The sequence below is a fragment of the Pelodiscus sinensis genome, chromosome 22 (genome assembly GCF_052426305.1).
Source record: "Pelodiscus sinensis isolate ZL-2025 chromosome 22, ASM5242630v1, whole genome shotgun sequence".
Lineage (NCBI taxonomy): Eukaryota > Metazoa > Chordata > Testudines > Trionychidae > Pelodiscus > Pelodiscus sinensis.
Genome location: NC_143073.1, coordinates 2,029,298 through 2,042,562, shown reverse-complemented (window position 1 = coordinate 2,042,562; position 13,265 = coordinate 2,029,298). Strand labels below are relative to the sequence as shown.

At 65.1% G+C, this 13,265-nt stretch overlaps 1 protein-coding gene across 1 annotated transcript; it reads left to right on the top strand.

Annotated features, from left to right (window-relative positions):
- The first annotated feature begins 9,054 nt into the window (after window positions 1-9,054).
- On the top strand, window positions 9,055-11,870 carry S100A13 (S100 calcium binding protein A13). The gene is made up of 3 exons (XM_075907076.2): window positions 9,055-9,228; window positions 10,156-10,378; window positions 11,673-11,870. The coding sequence occupies exons 2-3, from the start codon at window positions 10,226-10,228 to the stop codon at window positions 11,808-11,810; spliced, it is 291 nt and encodes a 96-aa protein (XP_075763191.1). The 5' UTR covers window positions 9,055-9,228; window positions 10,156-10,225; the 3' UTR covers window positions 11,811-11,870.
- The last annotated feature ends 1,395 nt before the right edge of the window (window positions 11,871-13,265 follow it).

Genomic DNA, 13,265 nt, shown 5'->3' with positions numbered 1-13,265 from the left:
GGGCTCTCAATTCAGCGCAAGTCCGACGATGCTGCCCGAACTCCTGGACCATCCTCGGCCCTTGAAGCTCCCAGCTGGGTGGGGAGCGGGGTTCAGAGTCCTAGAAGTTGCCTTTGGTCCTCCTGATTCCCAAGCGTTTTAACCCCAACTCCTCATTTGAAAAATCTCCGCCTAAAGTCTCCTGCCGCCCAGGCCGGGACCTGGGTGCAAATCCTGCCCCCCCCGAGCTCCAGGGGATTGTCTCTGGATTCACACCCAGGACAGTGAGCTCAGACTCTCATGTTGCACAAACACCGCCCGGTGCGGGGTTGCCCGGCACGCAGGCCCGTCCTGCTGATCCAGGCTCCTCCCAAGGGTGCAGCGCCCTGACACATCAGCCCGGCAAACCTGCTGCAGAAACTCCATCCCCGACATGTCCCCACTGGCAGATCCCTGGGAGAAGCGATTAGCAGCCTGAGCTCCGGGGGAGCCCGGCCCCATGTGCCAAGCAGGTTACAGGAGCTGGGAACAGGTTCTAGCCTCTGCTGCTGCCTTGACACACAGGCCCAGCCAAACCAGTCGCGCCTGTTGCCGAGGCCTGGGCTAGTGGAGTTTGGCTGGCTCCCGGAGCAGTGTGGGGAGCAGCTGCGGCTGTTCCACGTCACGGTGTCTGCACGCCCCCAACCCCAAGGAGCTTTTTCAGCGCTGGGGTTTGGAGAGGAGACACTGACACACCCCTCGTCGATTTCAGGCTGGGCCCTCCTTACCCATAGGCAGGGCACCAGAAAATTTGGGGCACCGCTGGGTCTTAGTGTCCCCCCCCGCCGCCCCTTCCGGTCGCTGCTCTGTGGCTCTGCTTGTCCGGAGAGGAGCTAGGGAACGTACATTGGACACAGCCTGCCGGACTTCTTAGCAGGAGCGGGGAAAGAGCCACCGGGGGGTGAAACCGTTCCACGGCATTTGCCAACTCCGTGGAAAGTCTGCCAGTTTCCGAATTTCCCGTTGAGGCGACAGGCCCTTCCTTTCACATTTGCTTTTCAAATATTGCATTGCTGAAGACTGTGAAGCCTAAACCCAGCCCCCTTCCCCCAGCTGCCGTCGGGCGCAGGGCCAGCGGAGAAACCGTCCTGCCACGGCCCCAGAAATCCCCTTCTTGCAGCCGCAGCCCGAATCAGGCCCTTGCCCCGTCCTTCCCACCCCAGCAAAGCGGGGTAAAGCGCAGCCCGGAGCGGGGGCTGTTCCCCCCCGGGTAGAAACGAGTCGAGGTGCAGCCCTTGGAGCCTGGAGAGACTTTGCTCTTCCCTACACCAGGCTCCTGCCGAGCGGCTGGGCCAGAGTCCCAAAAGGCTGGTGCCCCGTCCCACGGCGGCCTCGCTTTGCCGGAGTCTCTGGCCGAGGCTGTCTGCCTGGCCTGGGAGTGCCGGGGGGGGCGGCGCTGCGGACACGCCGTGCCCAGGCGCTCGGTTGCTTTGCGGCCTGTTTGTTTTCTTTCGGCCGGACTCCGCTGCGCTGCCCGGGAGGCGCTCAGCCCATGCTGGGGCACGGGGCCAGGGCGAGAAGAAAACACCTCGATCCTTCCTCGGCGCCTTTCCTCCTGGAAGGACCCCGAAGTGCTTTGCCTCACGCTGCAGGGCAGCCCTCTCTGGGGGGGAGCGCAGCCACAGGTAGCAGCCACACGGCACTGCCGGGAGCCCGCTGGCTCTGGGTGGCAGCCGGGGCAGAGCCGCGAGGGCCCCGGGACACGGGGTCGTTCCCCAGCCTGCGGAGGGTCAGCAGAGGCTGAATTCTCTGTGGCTTTTGGGAACTTGTGTCCCCATTCGGCCGGCAAGAGAATAAACAGCCAGTCTGTGTTGAGAGAGCCCAGCCCCGCCCTCTCCCCAGAGCCCCGCTGTGGGATTCATGGCCGAGGGAAGCAAACCACACAAAGCCGCTTTCTTTAGCCTGCCAGCCAGAGCCCGAACGCCGGGCAGGGGTCGCGTCTGCGGCCTGACTCCGGGGCAGATGGGAGGGAAGAATAAAGGGATTAACTTAGCGCGTTTCCTGCCCAGACCCCTCCAGGGAACTTGGCCTTTCCAACTAGGGAAACTGAGGCACACTAGCGCTTTCCCCAGGCCCCAGGAGACCCAGGAGTCTGTGCTGCGCGTGGGGCCCGACAGTCGTGCTGGGGGGGTGGAGGTCTCTCTGCTCCCCCTGACCTCAGCAGGGCCCCGTCCCCGACGTGCTGGCAGCCATGTTCCTGCCCACATCCCGTGGCCCTCGGGTCCAGTTTGCTGCTCTCAGTCGCTGCCTGGGGCCCTCTGCATCCAGTGTCCCAGAGCGGGGACACCAGGCCCCCCCGCCCGGCGCCTGGCCCAGCTCGCAGCCCCTACTCCCGGGGCAGCCCAGGGTTGGCAAGGCCTGCTGGGGGGGGCATGGGGGGGCGACAAAGCCCTGCCCCCCGCCCGCTGAGTGGGGAAAGTGCAGGCTGCAGTCCTGGGCGGGGCCTGAGGGAGCTGGCCCCTACGCCTGCTCTCTGCTGCCTGCTGGGCCGCGGGGCGGGAGGGCTCTGCTCTGGGCCGGAGCTGCTCCGGGGGCTGCCCGCCCCAAGCCGCTGAGGTGGCTGGGCTCGTGCGACGGTGTGGGCGGCTGCGGCCCAGGGCCAGGAGGAGGCACGGTCAGGGAGGGCCGGTCCATTAGCTGCTGTGAGCCAGGCCGGGCAGGGAGCGCCCCCCCCCCCACAACCCCCGTGCCAGGGTCCGGAGAGCTCTGACCGCCTGAGGCGGGGCTGGGCGACAGGGGACGGGACCCTCCCCGATGGCTCCGTTCTCCTCGTTCCCTCGCAAGCCCCCGAGGTGGGACACGGAGCTAGATGGGCCTTGCTCTGCCCCGCACGGCCGAGCGCACGTTTTCATGACGGGGCACGACTCCCCCAGCCCTTTCCCTGCCTCCGTGGTGGAACCGGGTCCCTGAGCCAGGGCCAGATGACGGGACCCAGGAAAGAGGAAAGTTCAGACTTTTACTGCATCCTGCAGGGGCAGGCAGGGCTCAGGGGACAGCCGACATCTCAGAGCACAGCCCCTCCCACAGCTCCCCTAGGCAAGCCCCGTGGCCAGAGTTCCCTCTAACGTTTCCCACCCATGTGCAGAATAATTGTATGCGCACCGAAGCGTGGGCCGATGTGCACCACCAGCAGACACAAGCCTCACTGTGGGCTCTGCCAATCAGCTGGGCGGCCTTGGAATCTCTCCGGGGTGGCTGGACGAGCGCCCAGCGTACAGGCTACCCTGCCTGGGGCCAAAGGGAATTTGCACCAAGCTCAGAGAGGATGGGGGAGGGGAATCCTGGCTGGGCGCAGGCCCCGAACCTCCGTGGCGGTTGAGTCACGACCCCCCTCCCCTGGCGTTCGGTGGAGATGAACCTGGCCTGAAAAGTGCCCTTTCTGGATGGAGTCCCGTCCTGCCGGCCGCTCCCCCCGCTCAGGCCTTGGGGTGCTGCGCATGCCGGCAGGGCGATGGCATTACTCATGGGGTGAGCCCGGATCAGGGTGTCCCTTGGCTGCAAATCCAGCTCGGGCCCCCGTGACGCTGACTCACGGCCGCAGGTTTGGCCAGGAAGCAGCCGATCAGCTGTGGCCCCGTACCCAGCGCCGACATCCCTGGAATGGGGCTGGACGGGCCGAGCAGGCCTGCGGGGCCGGCTGGGGGCGTGCACACGGCCAGGTTTCTGTGGGCAGGACGAGGTGTGTGCACATCCGGTGTCCCCAGCCTCACGGAGCTGAGCGTGTCCCGGCTGGGCGGGGAAGCTGGGCCTGATTCACCATCTGAGACGGGCCCCCCAAGGAGCGCCGGCCAGGGATTCCCATGTGGGCCTGGCACTGGGCCCCGCTGCGCCGGGCGCGGGACGTACCGAGAGCAGCCCTGCCCGGGCCCGTCGAAATGGGCAGAGGCTGAGCAGGGGGGTCCTGACAGCCCAGGACACAGGCCGGCTCAGGGCATCCCTAAGTGCCTGGCGGCTCCGCCACTTGCTGGCCCATTGCAGGGATTCGCAGTCGCCGTGTCCGGCGGGGAGGGGCCCGGGCAGCCTGGATCGAGGGGCTGGCTCTGCCCCTCAGCTGGGCCGGCTCATCGTCCGCTGCAGCATTCGGGCCTGGGGGCGTTTCGCCCCCGCGCCGCAGGGCCCGGCTCTCTCGGCTTCGCTGCAGGGCCGCGTGGGCGGGCCATGGTGGGGGCGCTGAACTCCTGCATCCCGGTGGTGGGGCACCAGAGTCCCGGCAGGGGGGGTCAGCCCCAGCCCCCTCCCCAGGCCGGCCTGGATGACAAGTGGGCGGGCCACGTGCGAGGTGTGAGTAGTGGGGAACCAGCCCCCCCTTGGCCCCCGGTGCGGCGCCCCCTGCAGGCTGCGGTGACGTGGCCAGGAGCCGTGGGTGGGTGGCTGGGAAGCTGGGCGCTGGGTGTGTGCACCAGGCAAGGAGGGGCCGGTTGCTCCATGCCTTGATGACAAATGCTGGAACATTTCCCGGGTTGGAATCTGGGTTGGCGTGGGGCCGTGCCCCTCCCCCCGTTGGCGGGCACTGCCCGGGCCGGGGCGCTCGGCTGCACCCCACGCTGTGAGCCGGGTGCCTCGCCGTTCCCCCTTCCACCCACCTCCTCCCAGGGGCTGGATTCTGCTCCTAGTGACTTCATCAGCAGCATCCGGGCTCTGCCCTGGGGAAACTGGCATCCCAGCCTGGCCCGGGCTCTCCAGGGCGGGGCCTGCGCCCAGGACGTGTTCCATGGGGTGGGGGCCTCCTAGGAACTCAGCAGGGCTCCCCCTCCGGGGTCCTCGTCACGCCTGCTGCCCCGGGTCTCTGGGTCCCAGACCGGGAGCCCCTCGCCTGCCCCGCTCCAGCCCCTCCCAGCTAGACACCCTTTCCCCCGTCCTGCCACGGCTGGAGCTGGCAGCTCAGGGCGGGGGGATTCTGACAAACTCCCCCTTGCACCAGCAGATCCCAGCCACAGCTCAAGCTGGGGACCCGGCCCCCCCTTCCCGTCTGGAGCCACCCCACTGCAGCTCCCTTGGGCCCGGCAGCTGGGTCGCCCTCTCCCCACGGCGGGAAGCTGCCGGATTTCTCTGGACGCCGGGCCCCAGAGCAGCGTGTCGTGCGCTCCCCCCACCGATCCCGGCCAGGGCTGCTTCCGTCCTGTAGCTCCCCTCGGGGGGTAGCTGGGGAAATGTCGGGTCCAGCTTTTATCCCAGGAAAATGCAGCTTCGGGGCGACCGACACAACGGGCAGGTCGGGGCCAACGTCGGCGAAGCCTTTGGGCTGAAATGGACGAATAATCAAAACACGGGAACGGTCTGGCTTTTCCCTCGGACCTTTCAGGCTCCAGAATTCCCTCCGCTTTCCTGCAGGGAAGTGTTGGAGCCCCCGGAAAGCCGGAAGGGTCAGCGGGGACACGCCCGTCGAGAGAAACCTTGGCTCCGTTCGGGCTGACGCGAGAAAGTTTCCCTCCGTTTTCCCAACCTGCCCCCAAACCGAATCTCCAATGAGCCGCATGTGCAGCGTTCGGCTGCCACGCTGCCCTTCCAGCCCCGGACGCCACCACGAGGAGGGTCGTGTGCACCTCGCGGCCGGGACTCCTGCCTTCCAGAAACAGCAGCCAGCGCGGCCTAAGGCTGGGATCCGTCCCTCCCTGATGCGGCAAGCAGCCACTGAACCGTCCACACAGTGCGCTGCCGCGGCAGCATGGAGACAGGGACAGAGAATACTCATAGGACCCTGGTACCGTAGAACCTCGAGAGCCATCGAGTCCCGTCCCCGCCCTCGCAGCAGGACCAAGCAACGTCTAGAGCATCCCTGGCAGACAGAGATTCCAACCCCCCCCAGTCAACTTATCCCAGTGTTTCACCCCGACAGGCAGGAACTTTTCGCTAGTGTCCAACCTGAACCTCCTTGGCTGCAGCTTCGGCCCATTGCTTCCTGTCCTATCAGCAGAGGCCAAGGAGCCAAGGAAAACCATTTTTCTCCCTCCTCCCTGTAACACCCTTTTAGATACTTGAAAGCTGCTCTCATGTCTCCTCTCAGTCTTCTCTTTTCTAAACTAAACAAGCCCAGTTCTTTCCGTCTTCCCTCCTAGCTCATGTTCTCTAGACCTTGCATCATTCTTGTTGCTCTTCTCTGGACCCTTCTCTAATTTCTCCACATCTTTCCCAAAATGTGGTGCCCAGAACTGGACGCAATCCGCCAACTGAGGCCTAGCCAGTGCAGAGTAGAGCGGAGGAATGACTCCTCGTGTCTTGCTCACAATTCTCCTGTTAGCGCATCTCAGAATCAGGTTTGCTTTTTTTGCAACAGCGTCACACTGCTGACTCATATTCAGCTTGTGGTTCACTGTGACCCCTAGATCCCTTTCTGCAATACTCTTTCCTAGACAGTCACTTCCCATTCTGTGTGTGTGAAACTGGTAGTTCCTTCCTAAGTGGAGCACTTTGCATTTGTCCTTATTAAACTTCATCCTATTGACCTCCGACCATTTCTCTAGTTTGTTCAGAGCAGTTTGAATTCTGACCCATCCTCCAAAGCACTCGCCACCCCTCCCAGCTTGGGATCATCTGCAAACTTAATAAGAGTCCTCTCTATGCCAATATCTAAATAGTTGATGAAGATACTGAACAGAACCAGTCGCAAAAACAGACCCCTGCGGAACCCCCCTTGTTATAAGACCAAGAATATCTCATTGCCTCATAGCTTGCAATAAGTACGGAAGTGCTTAAGTTGCCCTGAAGTGTACTGGTTTCCCTTGGATCTAAAATAAATCGAACCACACGGCAGACGCCCACATCTTCAACACTGCGCATAGACGTGGTCTCCTCATCTCCAAAAAGATCTCTTGGCATTGGAAAAAGTTCAAAGTAGGGCAACAGAAATGTTGAGGGGTTTGGGACAGGTCCCATATGAAGAGAGATTAAAAATTTTGGGACTTTTCATCTGAGAAAAGAGGAGACTCTGGGGGGGTAGGGTCGAGATCTTACAATCAGGACTGGTGCGGAGAAAGTGAATAAGGAAAAGTTAAGTGTCGGGGGTCGCCGTGTTAGTCTGGATCTGCAAAAGCCACAAGCAGTCCTGTGGCACCTATAGACTAACAGATGTATTGGAGCATGAGCTTTCGTGGGCAAAGACCCACTTCGTCAGATGCAAGAAAAGGAAAAGTTAATTACTTGTTCCCAGTGCTTTTTTTGTAAAAAAAAAAAAAAAAAGGTGCCGGTTCTCTTTAAGACCCAGCTGACTGTCGGCCATTGTCATTTCAGAGGTGCCGGTACTCTCTGTTCGTCCCAGGTAAGCTCTGACTGGAGGTGCCAGTACTGCGTAGTGGGCAGTACCGTCACAAAAAAGCACTGCTTGTTCCCATAACACAAGGGCGAGGAGGCACCCAATGAAATTAATAGGGAGCAGGTTTAAAACAAACGGGAATAGTTCTTTATACAATACACAGTCAACCTGTGGAACTCCTTGCCAGAGGATGCTGTGAAGGCCAGGACTTTAGCACGGTTCAGAGAAGAGCTAGATAGCTTCATGGAAGTTCAGTCCATCAATGGCTACTAGCCAGGCTGGGCAGGGATGGTGTCCGAGGCTGGGATTGGGTGACAGGGGAGGGATCCCGGGAGGATTCCCTGTTGGGTTCCCTCCCCATGGGGCACCCGGCGTTGGCTGCTGTGGGCAGACAGGACCATGGCCTGGCCCAGCCTGGCCGCTCTGATGCTCTTGGCACCAGGGCGTAGTTTGTCATGGACGAGAGGCTGGAGCTAGGCTCTATGTGCCCGTTGCTAAGAGCGGCAGCAGGCCCAGCAAGCCTGTAACGGCCAAGCGCAGCGGTGCCGGGCTCTGGTCTGCCTGGGGTGCCGGGCTCAGCCCTGGCCGTCTCTGGCACCAGCGGGGCGCTGGGCAGTGCCCTCCAGTCTAGGCAGAGCTAAGCTGCTCTCTCTTTTAATCCCTGGCGGGGCTCAGCGCGGCTCCTCTCCCACCGCTCTGGTGTCAGGCCTTAGTGATTGTCTGGCCCCAGGCACTCGGAGGCCAAGGAGGGGAACACTCGCCCGGCCGGTCCTGCGGCCCTTTCCTGCCAGGCCACGGGGGCCGCACTGCGCCACGGTCCCCACTCGGGAGGGCGGGCTGTTCCGAGCCGGAAGGGAGGCCGACGCGCATCACGGATCACGGATGAGCCGAGGGACACGCTTGGGTACTCTGAGCTCAGTCTAGTGAATTGCTCGACGCCTCGGATGAACAGTCTGCGTCCCCCTCGGCCCACGCTGGCCGCGTCTGCGTCCCCCTCGGCCCACGCTGGCCGCGTCTGCGTCCCCCTCGGCCCACGCTGGCCGCGTCTGCGTCCCCCTCAGCCCACGCTGGCCACGTCTGCGTCCCCCTCGGCCCACGCTGGCCGCGTCTGCGTCCCCCTCGGCCCACGCTGGCCGCGTCTGCGTCCCCCTCGGCCCACGCTGGCCGCGTCTGCGTCCCCCTCGGCCCACGCTGGCCGCGTCTGCGTCCCCCTCGGCCCACGCTGGCCGCGTCTGCGTCCCCCTCGGCCCACGCTGGCGCATCTGCGTCCCCCGCTGGTGGGCCCGGGAGAAAGGGACGAAAGGGAGAGAGGCTCCAGGCCCAGAGCTGGGACCCCGGCGCTTTGGGGGCTTGGGGGCCGGGCGCCAGGGTACGAGCGGAGGGGAACGCGAAGGCCACGCTTCGGGCCAGGCCTGAGCGTCGCAAACGCAGGAGCAGCAGCAGGAGCCGTCTGCGTGACCTCGCCCTGCTGGGGGGCGGCCCACGGGCGGGGGCTTGTCACAGGCAAACACTGGCTGCTTTTTCCTCTGGGCACATCCTGCTGCGTCACCACGTGAAGCCAAGTTTCCTGGCGCTCGCTCCGTCCCTGGGCTGGCCAGGAGTCTCTGGCGCGAACTCGCGCTCGCCCTCTCGATTCCCTCCCCCCGGCCTCGGTCCGTGTGTCCGTCTCTGGGGGTCCCCAGGCGCCCCCGGCCAGGCCGATGGCGACGACCCCTCGCTGTGGGGGCCGTCACTGGCTCAGAACTTCGCTGTTGGCTGCGGGTGGGAGGGGGGCGGGCTGGGGCGTGGGCGGCGTTTGTCCGAGTGGAAAGGGAAACCCTACACCGCTCGGCTGCACTCCTGGAGCGGTGAGCTCTGCCCCCCGGGCCGGCTGCCTGCCCCCTCCCCGCCGGCCCGGTATAAAGCCATCGCCGGGGACGCAGCCCGTCCTGTCTGCAGCTCCCGCCCAGGTGGCAGCCCGGGTAAGTGGAGATTCCTCCTCGGAGCTGCCTCGGCCCCCGGCCGCCTCCCCGGCCCAGGCAGGGTGTTGCCCACGGAGAGGTCCCCGGAGCTGGGCGTGTTTGTGCGGCTGCTCCTGGCCAGGGCTGCTCGCTGTGACACTGGGGCTGGTCCACGTCTGGGGGGACCATGGGGGGTCAGGAGCTGAGCCCCCCAAATGCCCTAACTCCCCCAGATCCCAGCGGCTCTGGCTGTTGGCCGGCAGCCACCCTGTCTGGGGCCCTTGTGTCTGGGCGGTGCCCAGCCGGGTGCAGGGGGTGGCACGTGCCTAAGTCCCCAGGACGGAGGTGCCAAGTCCATTGCCTGCCCCTGGCACCGTGCCCGGCCCGGGAGGCTGTTGGTCCCCCCAGTCGGGCAGCACCCGGCTGGCCTCCTCCGCACACTGGCGCCCTTTGTGTGCCGGGATGATGTAAACCCGGCCGCGCGCCAGGCGGGGTGAGGGGCTGGTCAGCCGGCGCATCCAGCCCAGCTGGGAGCCAACCCACGCCCGCACAGAGACCCCCCAAACTCACCGCGCCCGACAGCCAGCCCAGCCCTGCCGCCGCGGGGGGAGGGGAACGTCTCGGTACCCTCCTCCGGGGGCCCACAGCTTCCTTCCATCCGTCCGTCCATCCATCCATCCGTCTGTCTGCCTGTCCGTCTGTCCCACCCCCCCATCTATCTATCTATCTGTGTCTGTCTGTCTGTCCGTCCGTCCCACCCCCCCCATCCATCCATCCGTCTGTCCGTCTGTCCCACACCCCCTATCTATCTATCTATCCCCCCTCCATACACCACATCTATCTTGTCTTTCTGCCTGTCTGTCCCACACACCCTGTCCGTCCGTCTCTCGCGGCGGCGCGGCGCTGGCCGGGCGCTAAGGCCAGGCTCTCTGCCCCGTGTCCCGGCAGGGACAGTGGGTTCCCAGGAGCTGCGCCAGGCTGAGCTGAAGGTGGCCTGGCCTCCCGCCTGCCCGGCGCCATGGCCGCCTGCGAGCTGACGGAGCTGGAGATGGCCATTGAGAAAGTCGTCAGCATCTTCTTCACCTACGCGGCCCGGGAGGGCAGGAAGGGGACGCTGACGGCCGGGGAGTTCAAGGAGCTGGTCACGCAGCAGCTGCCCAACCTCATGAAGGTGCCTGCCGGGCGGGGGGCCGGAGGGAGGGGGCGTGGGGCTCGGGCGGGACTGTGGGGAGCATTGCGGGGGGAGGGGGCTCCAATTTATCTCCCCTCAGCGCCCGGCCTGCAGCGTTTCCAGCCAGGTTAAGAGAAAACGGGAGGTTCCCTGCGCGGCTGCTCTCTGAGCCGGGTCTCAGAAGGCCTCAGTGTGAGACAGTAGCTCTCTAGCTACCTCTTTATCCCCCCCCCATCTGTCTGTCTGTCTGTCCAGCCCCGCACTGGAACCCCCTGTCTGTCTGTCTGTCCAGCCCCACAGAGCCCCACACTGGAACCCCCTGTCTGTCTGTCCAGCCCCACAGAGCCCCGCACTGGAATTTCCCGTCTGTCTGTCTGTCCAGCCTCACAGAGCCCCGCACTGGAATCCCCTGTCTGTCTGTCCAGCCCCACAGAACCCCGCACTGGAACCCCCTGTCTGTCTGTCCAGCCCCACAGAACCCCGCACTGGAACCCCCGTCTGTCTGTCTGTCCAGCCCCACAGAACCCCGCACTGGAACCCCCGTCTGTCTGTCTGTCCAGCCCCACAGAACCCCGCACTGGAACCCCCATCTGTCTGTCTGTCCAGCCCCACAGAACCCCGCACTGGAACCCCCCCCTGTCTGTCTGTCTGTCTGTCCAGCCTCACAGAGCCGCGCACTGGAACCCCCGTCTGTCTGTCTGTCCAGCCCCACAGAACCCCGCACTGGAACCCCCGTCTGTCTGTCCGCCTGTCCAGCCTCACAGAACCCCGCACTGGAACCCCCGTCTGTCTGTCTGTCTGTCCAGCCCCACAGAACCCCGCACTGGAACCCCCGTCTGTCTGTCCGTCTGTCCAGCCTCACAGAACCCCGCACTGGAACCCCCGTCTGTCTGTCTGTCTGTCCAGCCCCACAGAACCCCGCACTGGAACCCCCGTCTGTCTGTCTGTCTGCCAAGCCCTACAGAACCCCGCACTGGAACCCCCGTCTGTCTGTCCGTCTGTCCAGCCCCACAGAACCCCGCACTGGAACCCCCCATCTGTCTGTCTGTCTGTCTAAGTGATACCCAGGTACCAGAGCCCAGCACCTGCCTGGCACCGGTCCTGCTGCTCTAAGTAGGGGCCCTTCTGCCCCCGGTAGCCATGCTGGTGGCTCTGCATGCCCCTGGCTCCCACGTTGTGCCCCCACCAGCCCCCTCGCGGAGGGGAGGCCGTGCACTCCTGGCCCCGCGGGTGCTGAGGGTGGCGGGCGGCGGAACGCCCCCTCTCGGCGCCGGCTCTCACCCTCCCCCCGCAGGACGTGGGCTCCCTGGACGAGAAGATGAGGAGCCTGGACGTGAACAGCGACGAGGAGCTGAAGTTCAGCGAGTACTGGCGGCTGGTCGGGGAGCTGGCCAAGGACCTCAAGCGGGAGAAAGTGGGGAAGAAGAAGTGAGCGGGGCAGGGAGGGGCTGGGGGGCCGCCCGGCCGGGCTGTGAATAAAGCGTCCCCTGGGCACCTGAGTGCGGCTCCGTTCCTTGGGGTGAAGGAGGGGCCGGGGTCCCCCGCCCAGTGCCAGGCCCCTGCCCCACACCCGCACGGCCGCTGCCCCGGCCTCTCCCACCAGGCCAGGGACACCGAGTCACGGCACAGCTGCCCACTACCCCCCTGTAGCGCCCCTGGCCCTGCCTCGTGAGCCGTGGGGCCCAGCTCCGTGCGAGCCGAGGGCCGTTCATTCGCCCAGCCCCCAGGCGAGGAGCCATTCGCTCTGGTCACGGAGGAGAAGCAACTTGTGCTAGGTCACACCGCGGATCTGGGAAAGGAACCCAGGAGTCCCGGCCCCCAGCCCCCTTCGCCCCCGCGCTAGCCACTAGACCCCACTCCCCTCCCGGAGGTAGGAATGGAATCAAGGAACCAATGTTCCCTCTACTCTTTCTCATCCATGTGCGGGGTTTTTTCCACCCAGGCGTGGAATAAATATTTATGTGCACCAGGGCGTGTGCAAATGTGCACCACCCGGAGAAACACAACCTAGTCGTGGGTGCTCTTCTGAGTGGCCCGGGAATCTCTCCCGAGAGGCTGCTCAAGCACCCAGCTTACTGGGACCCCTGCCCAGTTGTCCTGGCTTCCCGCCTCCTGCTCTAACCACTAGGCCGGCCCCTCAGAAATACAGAGAGGCTCTTGGGAGGCCCGCGGCCGCCGGGCTTGCGAGGCAGGCTGTTACCGTGGCCTGCGGGCAGCGTGGCCAGGGTCGGCTGGCCCCCACCCGTGGCGATCTCCGACTGGGTTACAAAGTGCGGCGCACGTGGCGAGGGCCGGGAAGCCAGGGGCACGCTGAGCGCACACAACGCTGACTGCGCCGGGCTCCAGCCCTCGTCCGGGCTGAGACGCCCCCCGGGGGGCCTGGCTGCTCCCCGCCGGGCAGGATCCAGGCCCCAGGATGGGTCACTCTCTTCCAGCCGGGCAATCAGCTGGGCCTTGGTTGCTTCCCCCCCCGGGCAGGCTCCCCTCTGCACAGCCCCCCCAGCTCTGCCCTCCGGAGTCGGGCGCAGGCATCTCCCCGCGGTGCGGACTCACCGGGCTAGTGCTGCAGAGGCCACGATCCCCAGGAACCGCGTCCCTCTGGCTCCAGCAGGCCTGGCTCCAGGCCCCTTCCTTCTCCTGCGCCGTGGCACTCGCTGCTGGACGCTCCACCCACGGGGTGCAGGGCACCCTGCTCCTGACACCAGTGACGGCGCGTCGGGGTCCCCGGTCCTGCACCCCCGGAGCAGCCGGAGGAGTCTCCACCAGCCGGCAGGGCAGAGGGTTACTGAGTTTCCAGAACAGCCCGGCACAGACGTGATGTGGCAATAGGAGGGGCTAGGATGCCCCAGAGCCCTTAAGGCGGGCGCCTGAGCCCCTAGGCTCCAAG